A 21,202-nucleotide genomic window follows, 5' to 3' on the forward strand; every position below is an offset into this window, starting at 1 on the left:
AGCAGCGTGGCTCAGTGGAAAGAGCCCGGGCTTTGGAGTCAGAGGTCATGGGTTCGAATCCCGGCTCGGCCACTTGTCAGCTGCGTGACTTTGGGCAAGTCACTTCGCTTCTCGGTGCCTCAGTTCCCTCCTCTGCAAAATGGGGATTTAGACTGTGAGCCCCACGTGGGACAACCTGATTCCCCTGTGTCTACCCCAGCGCTTAGAACAGCGCTCGGCACATAGTAAGCGCTTAACAAATACCAACATTATTAACCCGATTCCCCCGTGTCTCCCCCAGCGCTTAGAGCAGCGCTCAGCACATAGTAAGCGCTTAACAAAAACCGACGTGATTCTTCTCTGGGCCTCAGTTCCCTCGTCTGTAAAAGGGGGATGAAGACTGTGAGCCCCACGTGGAGCAACCCGATTCCCCCGTGTCTCCCGCGGCGCTCAGCACAGAGTAAGCGCTTAACACATACCGACGTGATTATTAAGCGCTGTCCAAATCGGCGGCTGAGGTGGGCTGGCCGGGCGAGGGGAGGTGTGGCCTGGCGGGCCTGGGGCGTGGCTTGCTTGAGGACTTTCTTTTTCGGAGCGGGGCGGCGGGGCCCACATCCTAAGGCTCCCCTGCGCCCGCTCGGTCCTGCGCTGAACGCTCTGCCCCCTGCGCTCCGCCGCGGCCATGGTCATCCGACTCTTCGTCGCCTCCTCCTCCGGCTTCGTGGCGGTGAGTGCGGCCCCCCACGACGCCCCCTCCTTCATCCCTCCATCCCCCCATCCCCCCCATCCCCCCCATCCCCTCCATTACCCCCATCCCCTCCATCCCCCCCATCCCCTCCATCCCCCCCATCCCCTCCATCCCCCCCATCCCCTCCATCCCCCCCATCCCCCCCATCCCTCCATCACCCCCATCCCCTCCATCCCCTCCATCCCCCCCATCCCCCCCATCCCTCCATTCCCCCCATCCCTCCATTCCCCCCATCCCCCCCCATCCCCCCCATCCCCCCCATCCCCCCCATTCCCCCCATCCCCCCCCATCCCCCCCATCCCCCCCCATCCTCCCCATCCTCCCCATCCTCCCCATCCCCCCCATCCCCCCCATCCCCCCCATCCCCCCCATCCCCTCCATCCCCTCCATCCCCCCACCCCCCCACCCCCCCATCCCTCCATCCCCCCCATCCCCCCCCCCCCCATCCCCCCCATCCCTCCATCCCCCCCATCCCCCCCATCCCCCCCATCCCCCCCATCCCTCAATAGACCGGACCCATTCCATCGCATTTACAATCCTCCCTGCCACTTTTCATTCAGTAGTATTTATTGAGCGCTTACTCTGTGCAGAGCACCGGACTAAGCGCTTGGGATGAACAAGTCGGCCACAGATAGAGACGGTCCCTGCCGTCTGACGGGCTCAGGGTCTGATCGGGGGAGACGGACGGACGAGGACGATGGCGAAAAATAGAGTCGAGGGGAAGAACGTCTCGTAAAAACAATAGCAAATAAATAGAATCGAGGCGATGGACATTTCATGAACAAAATAAATAGGGTAATGGAAATATATACAGTCGAGCGGACGAGTACGGTGCTGAGGGGAAGGGAGAGGGGGAGGAGCAGAGGGAAAAGGGGAAAATGAGGGTTTAGCTGCGGAGAGGTGAAGGGGGGTGGCAGAGGGAGAAGAGGAGCTCAGCCTGGGAAGGCCTCTCGGAGGAGGTGAGTTTTAAATAGGGTTTTGAAGAGGGGAAGAGAATCAGTTTCCAAACCCTCCTGAGCGCTCCCCTCCTCCAGGAGGCCTTCCCACGCTGAGCTAATAATGATGTCGGTATCTGTGAAGCGCTTATTAGGTGCCGAGCAATAATAATAATGTTGGGATGTGTTAAAGCGCTTACTCTGTGCCGAGCACTGTTCTAAGCGCCGGGGGAGATCCAGGGTCATCGGGTTGTCCCGCGGGAGGCTCCCAGTCTTCGTCCCCAGTTTACAGATGAGGTCACTGAGGCCCAGAGAAGTGAAGTGACTCGCCCACGGTCCCACAGCTGACAAGGGGCAGAGCCGGGATTCGAACTCACGACCTCTGGCTCCCAAGCCCGTGCTCTTTCCACTGAGCCACGGAGCTCCCCCCTTCCAGCACTGCTGCATATTTGTATATATCATTTATTACTCAGTTTTTTTTTTAATAACCTGTCTCTGTGATTTTTATTTATCTGTTTTTGACGCTTTTGAGGAGGACTACTTGTTTTGCTGTCCGTCCCCCCCCTTATAATAATAATGTTGGTATCTGTTAAGCGCTCACTATGTGCCGAGCACTGTTCTAAGCCCTGGGGTAGACACAGGGGAATCGGGTTGTCCCACGTGGGGCTCACAGTCTTCATCCCCATTTTACAGATGAGGTAGCTGAGGCACCGAGCGGTTAAGTGACTTATATTCATTCATTCGATAGTATTTATTGAGCGCTTACTCTGTGCAGAGCACTGCACTTTTTGACCGCGAGACCGTCGTGGGGCAGGGACGAAATGTCCTTTCCCAATGCTTAGGACAGTGCTCGGCACTCAAGCAGCGCTCAATAAATACCACCGAATGAGTGAATGAACGAATATTTCTTAAGCGCTTCCTATGTGTTTGTTAAGGGCACTGGCTAAGCGCTTAACACCGGGCCAAACACTGTTCTGAGCGCTTAACGCTGGGCCAAGCACCGTTCTGAGCGCTTAACGCTGGGCCAAGCACTGTTCTGAACGCTTAACTCTGGACCAGGCACTGTTTTGAGCGCTTAACGCTGGACCAGGCACTGTTCTGAGCGCTTAACGCTGGGCCAAGCACTGTTCTAAGCGCCTGGGGCTCCCCGTCTCCATCCCCATTTTACCGGCGAGGGAACCGAGGCCCAGAGAGGTGAAGCGACTCGCCCAAGGGCGCCCAGCAGAGATGGGGCGCCGTCGGGGTGAGAACCCAGCACCTCCGGGCCGTGTCCGCTTCCCCGGATTTATGGAGCGCTCCCGGGGTGCCGAGCACTGTCCTAAGCGCTTGGGAGAGGACACATTCCCGGGCCCCCAACCAGCTGACGGTGGATCCCCCCCCGGGTCATTCATTCAGTCGTATTTCCTGAGCGCTTACTGTGTGCAGAGCACTGTACTAAGCGCTTGCCCTCCCCTGGAGGTCTCTCCTCTCACCTCCCACCCCCCCAGTCTCCCCTCACCCCCCAGGATCAACCCCCCAGGGTCTTCCCTAACCCCTGGAGTCTCCCCTCACCCCCCTAGGTTAGACTCCCAGGAATTTGCAAATACTCCATACAAGAAAGGGACTCAAGGCTAACCGACTAATTTCAATACAAAGGGAAAGAGAGAGAAGATAATAATAATAATAGTGCTATTTGTTAAGCGCTTTCTGTGTGCCGGGCACTGTACTAAGCCCTGGGGTGGAGACAAGCAAATGGGGTCGGAGACAGTCCCTGTCCCACGTGGGGTACAAAGTCTCAGTCCCCATTTTCCAGATGAGGGAACTGAGGCCCAGAGAAGTGAAGCGACTTGCCCAAGGTCACACAGCGGACAAGTGGAGGAGCCGGGGATTAGAACCCGTGACCTTCTGACTCCCAGGGCCGGGCTCTGTTCACTTGGGCGGCGGCGGCCCCCAAAGCCGGCGGCTTCTTGTCAGTCGGTCCTATTTATTGAGCGCTTACTGTGTGCAGAACTCTGTACTAAGCGCTGGGGAGAGAGTACACTAGAACAGACGCATTCTTCCCGAGCCAGGAGCTTCCCGGGCAAGGGGTTGGGTCCAGGGGGCTCTTCCCGGCCCCACGGTATTTATGTCCTTTTCTGTGATTTTCTTTATTTATAGTGACGTCTGCCTCCCCTCCTCTAGACTGTAAGCTCCTTGTGGGCGGGGAACGTCACGGTGTATCGTACTGGACTCTCCCGAGCGCTCAGTACAGTGCTCTGCGCATAGTAAGCGGGCAATAAACACGATCGAGTGAATGAAAAGGGGCTACAGGGGTGCAGAACCCCAGCAGGAATGGGATTCCGTCGGCTCCACCCCCGTGCCCGCCCCCCCGGAATGTGGGACCGGGGCCGCGTCCGACACATCTTGCCCGTCTCCACCCGAGCGCTTAGTACGGGGTCCGGAGCTCAGTAAGCGCTTAACGAGGACCGCTATTAATATTCTTCCGTAGACCTTTAGACTTGGTACGTACCTCTCTGCTTCAGTAACCGCCTTGGAGACGCGACCGTGTTTACTGCCCAGACGGTGGGAACAGGAAGAGGGAAGGGATTAGCCTGAATCGGGTGGTACTTCTCCAACGCTTACGAGGCCCGGGACACCGTACCGAGCGCTTGGGAGAGCACACTACAACAGAATCAGCAGACACGTTCCCGCCCCTAACGAGCCCAAAGTCCCGGGGGGAGGCAGACGTTAATCCGAACGTTCGGCCGACGTAGACCGGGCTGGGAAATTCGCTCCCGACCTCCGTTGCGAACCGAGGGCCTCGGTTTTTCCATCGGTGGTATTTATCGAGCGCCTAGGGTGGGCGGGGGCACCGTTCTAAGCGCTTGGGAGAGTACGGTAGAATAAATAGATGCGATCCCTGCCCTCAAAGGGTTTATACTCCCGAGGGGGAGAGGGGCGCTAAAATAAATCCCCCGTAGGAGGAAGCAAGAGCGTATAAGTATATGTACTTAAGCGAAACGTGGGCGAGGTGTGAATGCCAAAGTGGTTGGGTGACGCGGAAGTGCCGAAAATGGCGGGCGAGGAGATGAGATCCGTCTGGGAAGGGCCCACAGAGGAGATGTGATCGCAGAAGGGCCTTGGATGGATCGATCCTTCCTATCGGTAGCGTTCCCCCCCCCGGTTCTCGGCGCTTGGGTCTCTCTGCGACGGGGCCGGGATCGGTATCCGGTAATCCCGGCGGGACCGAGTCCGTGTCCCGGGCCGGGGGAGCTCACTGAAAACGTGGGCCGTGTTTTAAGGAATTCCAGCTGCCTGGGGGAGGGAGAGGCGTGGGGAGTCGTCCAGCGTTGGTCCGGTGGTATCTGTTGAGCGCTGGGCTGTATGAGGAGCAGTGTACCGAGCGCTTGGGACAGAACAGTACGCCTGACTGAGCTCGCGGCGCGGCCTTGATGCCGTCTAGCGTCCGAAGGCTCGTGGGTCTCCCGGCTCTTCTGTTGCCCTCTCCCAAGCGCTTAGAACAGTGCTCCGCACGCCAATCCGCCCGATTGATCGATTGTGCGGCTCCGTCTCTGGAGGCCCGAGGTCCTTTCCCGGAGAGTAGCTTTAGCGGCGTTGGCAGCCGGGCGAGCCCCGTGTGGGACAGGGACTGTATCCGGCCCGATTAACTTGTACCTACCCACCGCGGTTGGAACAGTGCCGGGCGCGTAGTCAGCGCTTAACAGGTACCGGAATGGTTATTATCGCGAGGGGCTCTTCTCGAGGCAGGACCCGGGCCTCGGCTGGGGCTTTCTGCCCGAGTAAAAGCCAATTTCAGCTCCCCTGGACTGTAAACTCCTTGTGTGAGCTTAATCCCATTATCCCGTCAGCCTCCAGCCCACCTGGGGATCAGAAAGCCAATCCTGTCCGGGCCTAGCGGGAAAAGAAGCCGGGAGAGATCTAAATGAGCTCAGTAACTCTCAGATTTGGTCCATCTTCCGTCCCCCAGAAGCACAGAAAGGACAAAAAGGTAATGAGAGAGTGGTTGGGCCCTATTGGCTCCGCCACTTGTCTGCTGGGTGACCTTGGGTAAGTCACTTGACTTCTCTGGGCCTCAGTTCCCTCATCTGTAAAACGGGGATGAAGACTGGGAGCCCGACGGGGACCGTGTCCAACCCGACTAGCTGGTACCTACCCCACTGGTTAGTACGGTACCCGCCACACGGTAAGCGCTTCTAGACTGTGAGCCCGTTGCTGGGTAGGGATCGTCTCTATCTGTTGCCGAATTGTACTTTCCAAGCGCTCAGTCCAGTGCTCTGCACACAGTAAGTGCTCGATAAATGCGATTGAATGAGCGAATTAACAAATACCTTAAAAAGAAAAGTTGGGGAGGGATATGACTTGGATGTATCGGAGGATGGGAAGGAAGGCGGTCAGAGATACCATCTCTGGGCAGGGAATGCGTCTGTCCTATTGTTATACCGTCCTCTCCCGAGCGCTTAGTACAGTGCTCTGCAGGCAGTAAGCGCTCAATCAATGCGATCGATCGATTTTGCGTCCAGGTCCTCGGGGCGGCCAAGGATTCCAACCACCCGTTTTGCTCGGCGGGCTTGAGGATTAGTGTCGGATCATTTGTCTTCTGAGGCTTTGTATTTTTCTCTCTCCATCCCTGCAACTTCCTCCTGGGGCGGGTGGATCCCATCTGCCCTTGCCCATCTCCTCAAATGCCCTTTTGGTTTCCTCCCTTCCTTCCTTCATTCCTTCACTCCCTCTCCGCCTCCAACACCTAATCAGGTCGTCGCTCCGTCCTGGGGCCGTCGACGCTCCCCGCCTTTCCTCCTACTCTCTGCCCCGGCAATAATAACTATGATATTTGTTCGGCGCTTACTATGCGCCAAGCACTGGGATAGATCTAAGACCGTCGGGTCCCACGAGGGGCCTCCGGTCCAAGTAGGAGGGAGGATGGGCGTTGAATCCCCGTTTTGCAGACGAGGGAACCGAGGTCCAGTGAAGTGACTGCCCCGAGGTCACACGGTAGACAAGTCGGCGGAGTGGAATTAGAACCCGGGTCCTCCGATTGCCTCTACTACTATTACTAATAATGATGGTATTCGTTAAGCGCTCTCTGGGCGTCAAGCACTGTTCTAGGCACTGGGGTAGATCCAAGCTAATGGTCCCTGTCCCACAAGGGGCTCGCAGTCTTCATCCCCGTTTCACAGGTGGGGGGACGGAGGCCCGGAGAACTGAAGTGACTCACCCAAGGTCACACAGAAGAATGGCGGGGTCGGGATTAGAACCCGGGTCCCCTACCCACTAGGCCACGCCGCTTCTCCACCTCTGGTGGGAAACCGGTGGCTTTTCCCATGTAGGGCCTCCCAAATCCCATCCCCCCCCCCCCCGTCTACAGCCTCCCCGGGGGAATGATCCGCATCTCGGCCCTCGCTGGGCTCCTCCCCTGCGATCAATCCCTCAGTGTGGTACTCTGTGCCTCACTTACCTCATCCGTAAAATGGGGATGAAGACTGTGAGCCCCACGTGGGACAATCCGATTACCCTGTATCTACCCCAGCGCTTAGAACAGTGCTCGGCACCTAGTAAGCGCTTGACAAATACCAACGTTATTATTTACTGAGCACTTACTACGTGCAGAGCGTTGGACTAAGCGCTCGGGAGAGCCCAACAGAATTAGCAGACACGTTCCCTGCCCCTAACGAGCTTACCGTCCGGGGCGGGGAAGACAGACGTTAAAGGAAGTAAATAATTTGTAATATATATTTTAAAGATAGGTATATCAGTGCCGGGGGGGGGGGGGGCGTGGGACGTATTGCAGATGTCCAGAGATCACAGATTCAAGTGCAGAGTTTATTTCCTGTTTAGGGAGAGCTCCGACCTTTCCCCCCTGCCCAGAGTCAGGGAAGTCAGGATGCCCAGCTGTGCTTAATTGCCTTGTTTCACCATAAAAAATCGCCCCCCCCCCCCCCCACGTCCTTTTATGAACGGACCGAAAACACGTCAATCTTGGCGTGGCCCACCACTTTGGATTGCCCCGTCCTTGACTAATCGTCGTAATAGCGGTATCCGTGAGGTGCTTACTACGTGCCGAGCACTTGTACTAAGCGCTGCGGCACGTACGGGGTCCCACGTGGGGCTCGCTGGCTCGGTAGGAAGGGAATGTTTGCCCCCCTCGATGACAAAGGCAGTCTACGGGATCCTCTGGGAGATTCTCGGCCCTTTCTCGACGATTTTATCGGTTATTAGATACAAGATGATCGGGTCCCACTTGGGGCTCGCCGTCTGAGGAGGACTCTTACCCCCCTTTGACGACCGAGTCGGTCCTCTGGGAGATTATCAGCCCTTTCGGTGACTATTTTAATAATAATAATAATGTTGGTATCTGTTAAGCGCTTACTATGTGCAGAGCACTGTTCTAAGCGCTGGGGGAGACACAGGGGAATCGGGTCGTCCCACGTGGGGCTCACAGTCTTCATCCCCATTTTACAGATGAGGTCACTGAGGCCCGGAGAAGTGAAGCGACTCGCCCACAGTCACACGGCTGACGAGTGGCCGAGCCGGGATTCGAACCCATGACCTCTGACTCCAAAGCCCAGGCTCTTTCCACTGAGCCAGAAGTTGGAAGGAAGAGGTAGAGCAATCTTTCTTTGGACGGGATAATGCCACGCAGACCTCTGTCGATAATTAGACTGGAGGAGTGCTTGTTTTTCCAATGATCCCCCCCCCCGTTTTTATTGTCAGCTTTAATTAAGGAAAGGAGAGGTATAAACTGTCCTCGGGGTTGTTTCAGAGCAAGGTTCTTTCCTTTGGAAATATTGAATCTCCGTGGGTGGGGTCGGGAAGCTTATTTGTTTAGGCGTTCAGCTTCTGCCAATTTTTTTTTTCTTTTTTTTGAGGTATCTGTTAAGCGCTGACTATTTGCCAGACGCTTTATCAAGCCCCGGGGTAAACACGAGATCATCAGGATGGAGGCAGTCTTAATCCCGTGGGGACGGCGCTCGCGGTCTTCGTCCCCGTTTTACGGACGAGGTCACTGAGGCCCGGAGAAGTGAAGTGACTCGTCCAAGGTCACCCAGCAGCCCCGCGGCGAAGCCGGGATTAGAACCCAGGTCCTCTGCCTCCCGGGCTCTAGCCCCCAGGCCACGCTGCCTCGGTGGGCGTAAAACAAACTGCCCCACCCTTCTCGGAAACACCTTTATCGAATGACTTGCTCGAGTTTGATTTTTAGTGTCTGGGCTATTTAGTTCCCGTGTGGAATTCATTCCCCACAGGGGAACTTTTCTGGATTCATCTCTGGGCATTCTTTTATTTTTATGGCATTCGTTTTGCGCTTCCTCTGTGCCAGGCACTCTTCTAAGCGCTGAGGTGGATGCGAGGTTGGACACGTTCCGGGTTCCGCCTGGGGCTCCCGGTCTTCATCCCCATTTTGCAGGTGAGGTCGCTGAGGCGCAGAGAAGTGAAGTGACGCCCCCCGGGGTCGCCCAGCAGACGAGTGGCGGAGCCGGGATTAGAACCCGGGTCCTTCGGACTCCCAGATGGAGGCTATCCACTCTACCCACCAGGCTACGCTGAGGTAGAGAGGGAGGGATCCAGGGGACTTGGCAAGGAGTCTGCTCTCATGCCTGATATAGTGTTAGATTGGACTCTCATTCATTCATTCAATTGTATTTATTGAGCGCTTATTATGTGCAGAGCACTGTACTAAGCGCTTGGAATGGACAAATCGGCAGCGCTTAGTACAGTGCTCTGCACACAGTGATCACTCAATAAATACGACCGACTGAGTGAGGGTCGTCCCAAATCCCGTCCACTTTCCGACGCGGCAGCCCGAGCCTGCCACGGCGGCAGGTCCCTTCACTTCTCTGTGCCTCGGTTTCCCCGTCTGTAAAATGGGAACTCAATACCTGTCCTCCCTCCCCCATAAATACAGGGAGAGGGAGCTTAGAAGCAAGATTGCCTTTGGGTTAAGCCTAACTCCACACTCCTTAGGCCTGACTAATATGTTCCAGTGGACTGTCCCATTTTCACATTCATGAATTAGTTATGATTTAAATAATCTATTTTTTAGTCTACTGCACCATTAAAAAAAGCCATTAAAGGTTGGTAGACCTGGTCCCTGTCCAAGAAAGGGGGAAGGAGGAAGGAACACACAGGGGGAAAAGATTTCAAAAAGCACGAGCAGAGGGCCTAATGACTCAGCAACGTGGCCTGGCGGGCAGAGCCCCGGGCCTGGAAGTCAGAAGGATCGGGATTCGCTTCCCGGTTCCGCCCCTTGTCTGCACTGTGACCTTGGACCAGTCACATCACTTCTCTGGGCCTCGGTTCCCTCATCTGTATAATGGGAATGAAGACGGCAAACCCCCGTGGGGCAACCTTGTATCTCCCCCAGCGCCTAGAACGGCGCTTGGCACCTAGGAAGCGCTTAACAGATGCCATCGTCATTATTATTCTCTGGCCCTCAGTTTCCTCATCCGTAAAGCGGGGATAAAGACTGTGAGCCCCACGTGGGACAGGGACTGCGTCCAATCTGCCAACCTAGTATCTCCCCCGATTAGACCGCGAGCCCGTCGCTGGGCGGGGATTGTCTCTATCTGGTGCCGAATTGTCCATTCCAAGCGCTTAGTCCAGTGCTCTGCACATAGTAAGCGCTCAATGAATACTATTGAATGCATCTACCCCAGTGCTTAATACGGTGCGTGGCACATAAGCCCAAGCTTAACCAATACCACAAAAAAAGAAAAGGAAAAGCAGTTTCTGTGGGATGGCTATTGACCGAAATAATAATTACGGTGTTTAAGTGCTTTCAGTGTGCTAAGCACTGTCCTAAGCGGTGGAGTAGCTACAAGGTCATCAGTCCTTGGAGCTCACGCTCTTATCCCCCTAGGAAGTCACTGAGCGTGGCTCAGTGGAAAGAGCCCGGGCTTGGGAGTCAGAGGTCAAGGGTTCGAATCCCGGCTCCGCCACTGGTCAGCTGTGTGACTGTGGGCAGGTCACTTCGCTTCTCTGGGCCTCAGTGACCTCGTCTGTAAAATGGGGATTGACTGGGAGCCTCACGTGGGACGACCTGATTACCCTGTATCTACCCCAGCGCTTAGAACAGTGCTCTGCACATAGTAAGCGCTCAACAAATACCAACATTATTATTACTGAGGCCCAGAGAAGTGACTTCCCCAAGGTCACAGAGCAGACAGGAAGCAGCGCCGGGATTAGAACCCAGGTCCCTCTGACTCCCACGGCCGGGCTCTAGCCACTGAGCCACGCTGCTTTGTAACCATTAGCCAGGTTTCGGTGCCGAGTTGGATTGTAGTCCACAGGGAAGAAATTCCCGGGGATTAACCTTCCTTTGATCCCTGTTCTGCGGGAGTCCTCCGGCCTCCAAGACAATGAGCTGGAAATTCCAGATGCCTGGGCCACACCTCGATGGCTCAAGCAGAATGAAAGGGAATGGAGGCGGCCTAAATTCTCGTCCCCGTGACCCAGGGGAACGCAGGTTTGAGACAATGGCTTTCTGCCGTCGGCTTTGGCTTTAAAGAAGCCGAAACCGGTCTAGCCTTTGCGGATTAAACCGGGGAACGATAGGCGACCGTGTCCCCGCCTGCAAGTTCAACTTGGGTGAATCAATCCGTCGGTGGTATTTATCGCGCGCCGACTGTGCGCTGAGCACCGTACCGAGCCCGTCGTCTCTAGACCGTAAGCTCGTCGGAGGCAGGGAGTTTGTTCATTGTTCCGTTGTGCTCTCCCAAGCGCTGAGCACGGTGCTTTGCACACAGTAAGCCCTCGATAAATACGACTGAATGAACGGATGAATTCACTTCATCCTCTCTTGCCAGGACCATCTCTGGGCCCCCGTAATTTCCCTTTCGCTCCTCGTCTTGCCACTCAGAGAATTATTTGCCCATCTAGGATGTCGCTGAAATTATTCGCCGAAATCTTGGGGATGATTTGCGGATTTGTCCGGGTTGGCTTTTCCACGACACCTTCCTCTTTCCCGCCCCGTCCTTACCCCCTCGCTTCCCCCCACCCAGATTTTGCGTCCCTGCTAGTGACCTGGAGACCCCAGAACTACCCCATTCCCCGGTGAGGGGAGAGAGGGAAGAGAAAGAGGGAGAGGAATGGAAGCGATTCCTCCTCATCCCTCCTGCCGTGAGCCCCAGAGGTCACCAAGAAGTAGCAAAACCCGCCAATCAAACCGTCCAATCCGGGATGCGTTTATGAGGAAAATTCCGGTTTCCGGACCCGTGGCTTATTTTCCCCCACGTTTTCCTGGGCAGAATCGGAGCCATACACTGATTTGCCAGCTCGGCGTGGGCGGGGAACGTGTCTACCGACTCCGTGGTATCGTAGTCCTCCCCCCCCAAGCGCTCAGTACAGTGCTCTGCACAGAGGAAGCGCTCAAACGCGATCGATTGAATTAATACCATTTTTTTTTTAACCGTCTCTTCAGATAAAGAAGAAGCAGCAGGATGTGGTCCGGTTCCTGGAAGCCAACAAGATTGAGTTCGAGGAGGTGGACATCACCATGTCAGAGGCCCAGAGACAGTGGATGTACCATAATATTCCGGTGGAGAAGCAGCCAGCTCAAGGAAACCCACTTCCGCCCCAGATCTTCAACGGGGACCAGTACTGTGGGGTGAGAAGAACCTCCCGTTTTTTTGTCTTCAGTTTTCCTTTCGTGGTACTTACTGAGCGCTTCCTGTGTGCGGAACACTGTACCGAGCGCTTGGGAGAGTCCAGTTCAACGGAGTGGGTAGACACGGTCCCTGCTCTCGAGGAGCTTACGGGCTAGTGGGAGAGACAGGCGTTAAAAACAGTGCCGGGGAGGGGAAGCAGCACGAGTTAGTGCTCAATAAATACCATTTATGGATCGCCGCCGAGCGCTCAGTACAGTGCTCTGCATTTAGTGCTCAATAAATAATAATAATAATCTTGGTATTTGTTAAGCGCTTACTGTTCTAAGCTCTGGGGTAGACACAGGGTCATCAGGTTATCCCACATGAGGCTCACAGTCTTCATCCCCATTTCCAGATGAGGTCACTGAGGCACAGAGAAGTGAAGTGACCTGCCCACAGTCACACAGCTGCCAAGCGGCAGAGCCGGCATTCGAACCCATGATCTCTGACTCCCAAGCCCGGGCTCTTTCCACTGAGCCACGCTGCTTCTCATTAATGCCATTTATGGATTGATCCCAAGCGCTTAGTACCGTGCCCTGCATCTAGTAAGTGCTCAATCAATACCTCTTACGGATTGATTAGTCTCCAGCCATTCTCCCGACAGGACGAGCCCTCGTCTCCTCTCACTCCCTCCCGCTTCACCCCCGTACGTGGCTCGGCACCCGTTCTTCACCCCTCCGTCAGCCCCACGCCACTTACGTCCGCATCCGGAATTTATTCGCTAGTCCAGACCCTCAGCCCCTTTCCTTTCGCCGACGCTGGCGGCGATGACGTCTCGGGAAGCAGCCCAGACTTCCCTCCCCCGAACGACGGTAATAATTTGAGTCTGGAGAACGTGGCCCGTTTTTCGCCGGGTGGGCGGCCCTCCCTCCGTCCTCTCCTCCCACGACTTCCCCGAAGGCGAGGAGATAGCGTGGTCTCGGACCGGTCGGCCACCTCACCTTCCCCCCCTTCCCCGTCGCCGCCGCCGCCTTTGCTCCGTGCTTCCGCGCGGTGGATCTCCGGCACGGGGTTTGGCTCCGAGAGTGAGGGCCGCTGATCGGTGACTTGAAAATAATGAGAGTAACAGGAGGAAGAATAGCTGTGGTATTTAAGCGCTTACTAAGGGCCGGGCACTGTGCTGAGCGCTGGGGCAGAAACAGGATCGTCAGGTCAGACGCGGTCCCTGCCCCACACGGGCCTCCCAGCCCGAGCGGGCGGGAGAAACGAGGGTTTTTTTTTTATCCCCATTTAACCTGTGAGGAAACTGAGGCACAGAGAAGCAAAGTGAGCATTTGGATTTTCCCCCTTTTATTCACCCCTCCCTCAGCCCTACAGCACCTAGGTCCATATCCGTAATCTGTTGACGTATATTAACGTCTCTCTCCCCGTCTAGAATGTGAGCTCGTTGTCGCCAGGGAACGCGTCTACCGACTCTCTTACACTGTACTCTCCCAAGCGTTTTGTACAGCGCTCTGCACCAAGTACTCAATAAATACAGTTGATTGAAGGGGCTTGCCCGAGGTCACACGGCAGACAAGCGGTGGAATCAGGATTAGAACCCAGGTGGGACAGGGACTGCATCCAACCTGATAGACACGTACCTCTCCCAGCGCTTAGAACAGTGCTTGGCACGTAGTAAGTGCTTATCAAGTACTATTATTATTACTATTCCCCAAATAGCTCAGGATCAGCTTCGTTTGTTCTCACCGGGCAGATTCCTTGGCGAAGACTTAAACATTAAAATGAATAAATCGGCTACAGATCTCGTCTCCCCCTCTAGCCTGTAAACTCGCCGGGGGCGCAGAACGTGGCCATTGTATCGTCCTCCCCCCGAGCGCTTAGCACAGGTACACAGTAAGCGCTCAGTAAATACCATCAGACGATGGATTGGAAATGTACAGAAGAGCCGTGGGGCTGAGGGTGGGGTAAATAGCAAGTGCTTAAAGGGGACAGATCCCAAAGCGAAGGTGATGTAGGCGGTGCAGAAACTTTGAAAACTCATTTAGATTAACGTCCGTCTCCCCCGTAGACGAGAAGCCCACTGTGGGCAAGGAATGCGTCCGTTTTAATTGTCCCAAGCGTCCACTACAGCGCTCCGCACACGGTAACCGAGAAATTGCAGTTGACTGACCGGGGCATCTAATCACGCCTGGAGCGGGGGTCTCTCTGGGGACGGAAGGGTCGTATTTATTGAGCGCTTACTGGATGCAGGGCCCTGTACCAAACGCTCTGGGAGAGTGCAGTAGAACGACAACAGGACTCCGTCCGCCTCCCGCTTTGCCACCTGCTCTCCCCACCCCCACGCTCGGCGCCGTCTCCTCCGGCATTTAATCCCTTTGGGCCAAACAAGGGTTTTATTCATTCACCTGTTGCCCGGCGGGACGGGACTCCAGAAACGGGAGGCTGTGAAGCGGGATGAGATTGTTGCCAGATGGTCTGTGTTTCTCCCCCAGACTCCTTCTTGGCTACGAGGGTGTGGACGTAGTAGCAATAATCATAATAATTGATGGTATTTACGAGCTTCCTCTGTGTCCAGCGCTACCGTAAGCCCTGGGGTAGATACAGGATAATCAGGTTGGACGCACGGTCCCCGTCCCGCAGGCTGGCGCTCCCAGCCCGAGGACGGAGGACGGGGACGGTCTTAATCCCCATTTTACAGATGAGGGAACCGAGGCCCAGAGAACTTAAGTGACTCGTTTAAGGCCGACAAGCGTGCACCCCCTCGTCATGCGGAAGCTCCTCGCCAGTGGCTCTAAAGCAGTCAGTCGCCTTACCCCTCTCTTACCTCCCCTCGCTCCTCTCCTACTACGGCCCAACCCCGATACTTCCATCCTCGAAGCAGCGTGGCTCGGTGGAAGGAGCCCGGGCTTGGGAGTCAGAGGTCATGAGTTCGAATGCCGGCTCTGCCACTTGGCAGCTGTGTGACTGTGGGCTAGTCACTTCACTGTGCCTCAGTTCCCTCATCTGGAAAATGGGGATGAAGACGGTGAGCCTCACGGGGGGCAACCTGATGACCCTGTATCTCCTCCAGCGCTTAGAACAGTGCTCTGCCCGTACTAGGCGCTTAACAAATACCAACATTATTATTTTTATTAACCTTCTCACTCCACCTCCCTCTCACCTATCTCGCCACTGACCTCTCGCCCGCGTCCTGCCTCTGTCCTGGGATCGCCGTCCCTCCTCAAATGCGACAGACAGTTCCTCTCCCTCTCTTCAAAGCCTTATCGAAGGCACCTCTCTTCCAGGGAGCCTTCCCTGACTAAACCCTCCTTTCCTCTTCTTCTTCTTCATTCATTCAATAGTATTTATTGAGCGCTTACTATGTGCAGAGCTTCTGCGTGGCCCTACCTCGCTCCCTTAATTCAGTCCCGCACCACTTACGTCCATAGCTGTCATTTATCTATCTATATTGATGTCTCTCTCCCCCCTAGACCGTAAGCTCATCGTGGGCAGGGACTGTGTCCGTTAGATTATGTCGTCCTCTCCCAAGCCCTCAACGCGGTGCTCCGCGCCCAGTCGGCGCTCGATAAATACGACTGACCGACAGGAGGCCGAGGCGGGATCAGACCCCGGATCCCCTGGCTCCCCCTCATTCATTCATTCGGTCGTACCACTGGGTGCAGAGCACCGTACTAAGCGCCTGGAAAGTACAATTCGGCAACAGACAGAGACGATCCCTGCCCAACGACGGGCTGGAGAGGCGGACGGTTCTGTCGCACGGATATCTCGGCGCCTCCCGGGCCGGTTTCCCCCACCGCTTTCCGAAGTGGAACGGGAGGGTCCGCAGGTTCAGACTTGCCCTTCCTAAGCAACAGTTCCCCGAGCCTGGAGAACCAGCAGGCCGGGAGCCTGACGACGAAATAAACACCTTGTTGATTTTAGAACCCGGGCCTGGGAGGCAGAAGGACCTGGGTTTCTAACCCCGGCTCCTCCGCTTGTCTGCTGGGTGACCTCGGGCAAGTCGTTTCCCTTCTCTGGGCCTCAGTGACCTCATCTGTAAAAGACTGGGTTAAGGCTATGATCCCCATGTGGAACATAATAGCAAGAACAATGGTGGGATTTGTTAAGCGCTTGCTCTGGGCCGAGCACTGGGGGGGATACAGAGTTATCAGGTCGTCCCACGTGGGGCTCACGGCCTTAATCCCCATTTTACAGATGAGGTCACTGAGGCTCAGAGAAGTGACTCGCCCAAAGTCACCCGGCTGACAGGTGGCGGAGCCGGGATCGGGACCCACCACCTCCGACTCCCCAGCCCGGGCTCTTTCCACTGAGCCACGCTGCTTCTCACGGTATCCCGCCTCTGCCACTTGTCAGCCGTGTGACTGTGGGCAAGTCACTTCACTTCTCTGTGCCTCAGTTCCCTCATCTGCAAAACGGGGATTCACTGTGAGCCTCACGTGGGACAACTTGGTTACCCTGTATCCACCCCAGTGCTCAGAACAGTGCCCCGCACATAGTAAGCGCTTAACAAATACCAACATTATTATTAGGCCAGGCTGCTTCCCTCCATCCCCTCAGCCCACCCCATCTCCACAGCGCGGCGGAGAACCAGTCATCTCCCCGGCGGGGGGGGGGGGGGGGGGGGGGGGGGGGGCGGGAATGAGAGTGATGTCAGGAGATGAATAATTTACGTGACGAGCTTTGAGGAAAAAGTGCCTTTGAATAAAAATAGCTCTCCCATCTGTGCTCCCGCCTCTCGATCAGACAGACGAACGGCCTCGATCACGTAGTTTGGGTCACCTGATATTTCAGCTGGCCAGGATTGTGTCTGAGGCCTCCCCTGGGGCTTCGTCGCCGACAGGCTTTCCTCTGTCCTTCGCGCGTCCTCCCGTTTCCACACAAAAACAGTCCTTCCGCCTCCCGGGCCCCGTGCTCCAGCCAGCGGGCCGGCCCGCGACTCAGTCGTCATTTAAAGCTCGTGCTTCGAGTCCCGTGCCCCGACCGGGATGTCGCGGAGGGAGTCGTAATAACTGTGGTATTCGCTAAGCGCTTACTACGGGCCGGGCACTGGACTAAGCGCCGGGGTGGATCCGAGCTAATCGGGTCGGACCCGGTCCCCGTCTCCCGTGGGGCTGACGCCCTCCATCCCCATTTTACAGATGAGGGAACCGAGGGCCAGAGAAGTGAGGCTGCCCAGGTGGGACAGACGGGGGTTTTTCCCACCGAAACCGGACTGCGGAATGGTTCCCTATTTGCGGTGTGTTTTAAGTCTAGGAATATGAAAGCAGCAGAGGTGCGGATTAGCCCGGGGACGGCACCTGGGGAGCTTCCAGTCCTCTACCGGCTACGGGAGGGAGAGCCAAGCAGAGGCCCGTCCGTTCCATTCCGAGCCTGGGCGGTGGCTGGCGAGGGGAAGGCCGCCCGCTACGAGTCGGAACTCACCCCGGCCGGGCAGCGGCGGGCCGGGAGAGGGTCGAGGGCGGAGACTCGAGTCGACCGCGAGGAAGGCGGCGACGGTCAGCCGCTTCTGGATTCTGACCAAGAAAACTCTCTGGATCCACTACCGGGACGCTTGCAGACGGAGGTGGGGCGTTCCGGGAGAGATCTCTCCGACCCGCAGCGACTCCGCGGACGCGACTCGACGGCTCGCTTCCCCGGTTCCCTCCTTTGAATTGCTGAATTTCGCCGTGTGCTTTTGAGGGGTGGGAGAAAGCATTTTACTTTTGACCGATTCTTCTCTAACCTTTTCTGTCTTCTAGGATTATGACAGCTTTTTTGACGCTAAGGAAAGCAACACGGTCTTTTCATTCCTGCGCCTGAAACCCAGATTGGCGTCCAAGGTAAATGGCCTCTGAGCGCCCAGAACCACCTGGAATTAGCAGTCATGTTAGAAATGGCACTTATTCAGCGCTTAATAAGCGCTGGGAAGAAAATCCGCAGGGAAAAGACACGATCCTGGCCATCCGGAGGCTCACTAACTAGCGTAAGGTCCAGAGTCCTTTAAGTCTTTTGTTTTTTTATATGGAATTTAAGTGCTTACAATGTGCCAGGCGCTGTACTAAGCGCTGGGGTAGATACAAGCTAATCGGGTTGGACACGGTCCCTGTCCCACATGGGGCTCAGAGTCTTAACCCCCATTTTACAGATGAGGTAACAGAGCAGTTTCCACGAGGCCACGCTGCTTTTTTTCTATATCCGGATATTTGTTAAGCGCTTCTTATATGACAGGCACTGTACTAAGCGCTGGGGTGGATACGAGCTAATCGAGTTGGACACGGTCCGCGTCCCACGAGGCTCAGAATGAATCCCCATTTTACAGACGGGGTCCCCGAGGCCCAGAGAGGTAGAAGGACTTGCCCAGGGCCGACAAGCGACGGAGCTGGGATTAGAACCCAGGCCCTTCTTCCTCCCAGGCGCGTGTTCTATCCACTAGGCCACACGGCTTCCCGATGTAGAAGCCGTCTAGGCCGTCAGCGGACGGCGAACGTGCTGTCGACTCTTGTCGCACCGTACTTTCCCAAGCGCTCATTCATCGTGCGGTCGTATTTACCGAGCGCCTACGGTGTGCGGAGCTCTGTACTCGGCGTCTGGAAAGTACCACGCGGCAGGAAAAAGAGACGATCCCTGCCCACGACGGACTTACAGCGTAGTACGGGCCTCGCTCACAGCAAGCGCTCAGTAGGGGAAGCAGCGTGGCTCAGGGGAAAGAGCCTGGGCTTGGGAGGCGGAGGTCATGGGTTCGGATCCCGGGTCCGCCCCTTGTCAGCTGGGTGACTGTGGGCGAGTCGCTTCACTTCTCTGGGCCTCAGTTCCCTCATCTGTAAAATGGGGATCAACTGTGAGCCTCCCGTGGGACGACCTGATTACCCTGTATCTACCCCGCTGCCCTGCACATAATAAGCGCTTAACAAGTACCAACGTTATTATTATTAAATACCGGTGAACGAGCGAGATGGGGACGATCCCTGACGTCCTCCCGCGTGTCTCTCTTCCGTAGGCAGAGCCCTAGGAGGGATGTCAGACGGAGGACAGACGCCCGCTTCGAAGAACCAGACGGTCCCCGGACACCGACCCTCCGCTTCCCGAGTCCCTGCGCTAAGCCAGTCTGCGGCGCCGAAATTCAGCTGGGCCTCGCCGGCCGCTCCCCGAAGACGCAGGACAGAGGGGGCTGTAAAAAAAAAAAAAAAAACGGGTGACGCAGGGGGGCTCGTTTCTTCTTTCCCATCTTCTCCCCGGGCGACGGGATTGAGGGATTAGCACGCGCCCGGCACCGCCGCCCTTTCTCCGCACCCCAGGACCCGCAGAGACGCGGCCGGTCGGTCAAACCGGCCGTCGCCCGGTGATGTTTATCGCGCGCCTGCTACGCGGGCGGCCCTGTACGAAGCACTCGAGAGAGAGTCCGTTCCCACGGAATCGGCGGACGCGGTCCCCGCCCGTTACGAGCCGGGGGCTACGGCCTAGCGGGTAGAACCCGGGCCCGGGAGTCAGAAGGACCTGGGTTCTAATTCCGCTCGTCCGCTGCGTGACCCTGGGCAAGGCCCTTCGCTCCCTCGGGGCCCTCGTCCGGAAAGCGGGGATCGAGGCCGCGAGCCCCAGGCGGGACGGGGGGCCGCGTCCGACCCGATCCGCTTCGCATCCGCCCCGGCGCTCAGAGCGGTGCTTGGCACGTAGTAAGCGCCTAACCGGTGCCATTATTAAGTGTGGTGTCTGCCCTCTCCGGGGGGAGCGTAGCCCATCCTCCGTCAGCAGGGCCGCCCGCGTCCGGTTTCGCGACGTCGGGTCGGCGGCGGGCGTGGGATTTTTCCCGACGGCCGAAGGGGAGGACGCTCTGGTTCGGGAGGGCCGACCTCCCCCCGGGCCCGGTCGGGAACGACTTCGCCCCGGCTGGTTCCCGGTCCCCCGCCTCACGAGCCGGCCGCGTCGATCCCACGGGACCGGAGGGATCTGGGAGAAGAGTCGAGGATTCTTCCCCGCCCGGCTTTTTCGGCGGATCGACTCTCGGAAGGAAGAGCCGCTTGAATGGGAGAGAGCCGACGGATTGCCGCCCGCGGTTTGTTTTCGGTGGAGCCCCGCGCGATCTGCTGCTTTGGCCCCTCGGGAGAGGAACCCGTTTTTGAGAGGAAGGGTGTTGGTGGGGGAATGTTTCGTGTAGCTACCGACGAGACGTGTTCAATATTTATCATGAACCCGACGCAGCTGGGTGTCTTCCTTGTCCTTGCGTAACTGTCCTTCGTTCCCGTTCGTGTTTTTAAAAACACCGAGGGTTTCCTGGGCAAGAGTTTTGCTTCTTTTTATTCGTACTCCAACGCGAACGAGGTTTCCGAAGTGGCGTTCGGAGGAGAGTCGCTGGAGCGTCTGAGACAGGGAAGCCCGAGGCTTATGCTTAGAGGAGCGGGGCGTGGCTCAGTGGAAAGAGCCCGGGCTTGGGAGTCAGAGGTCGTGGGTTCGAATCCCGGTTCTGCCACTGGGCAGCTGTGGGACTGTGGGCAAGTCACTTCACTTCTCTGGGCCTCAGTCCTCTCATCTGTAAAATGGGGATGAAGACTGGGAGCCTCACGTGGGACAACCTGATGACCCTGTACCTCCCCCAGCGCTTAGGACAGTGCTCTGCACGTAGTGAGCGCTTAACCAATTCCAACATTATTATTATTAATAATTACATTATTATTTTTATTATTAGAACCCAGGACCCTCTGACTCCCAGGCCCGGGCTCTAGCCACTCCTGCCCTGCCCGGCCCGTAGTAAGCGCCTAACGAATGCCATTTCTTTAAAAAGGCGCTTATCAAAGAGCATAAAAAGATAGAGCGGGAACCGGGACAGGAGGGAGGAGGAGGCGTGACGTAATGGCCCCGCCCTGAAGGGGGGCGTGGCCACAAAAGGGGCGTGGCCTGGGGGTCTTTCCCGCGGAGGAGGAGGGCGCATGCGCACCCCTCCCACCCCCCCAGCTAGAGGGAGGGGGCGTGGCCTGGATGGCGCGGAGGAGGGCGCATGCGCGGTA

The 21,202-nt window shown here is 56.7% G+C and overlaps 1 protein-coding gene across 1 annotated transcript; it reads left to right on the forward strand.

Annotated features, from left to right (window-relative positions):
• Window positions 1-539: 539 nt before the first annotated feature.
• SH3BGRL2 (SH3 domain binding glutamate rich protein like 2) lies at window positions 540-20,481 on the forward strand. Its single transcript, XM_029046882.2, has 4 exons — window positions 540-706; window positions 12,056-12,241; window positions 17,963-18,043; window positions 19,201-20,481. The coding sequence occupies exons 1-4, from the start codon at window positions 662-664 to the stop codon at window positions 19,210-19,212; spliced, it is 324 nt and encodes a 107-aa protein (XP_028902715.1). The 5' UTR covers window positions 540-661; the 3' UTR covers window positions 19,213-20,481.
• Window positions 20,482-21,202: the final 721 nt, after the last annotated feature.

The sequence above is a fragment of the Ornithorhynchus anatinus genome, chromosome 19 (genome assembly GCF_004115215.2).
Source record: "Ornithorhynchus anatinus isolate Pmale09 chromosome 19, mOrnAna1.pri.v4, whole genome shotgun sequence".
Taxonomy (NCBI): Eukaryota; Metazoa; Chordata; class Mammalia; order Monotremata; family Ornithorhynchidae; genus Ornithorhynchus; species Ornithorhynchus anatinus.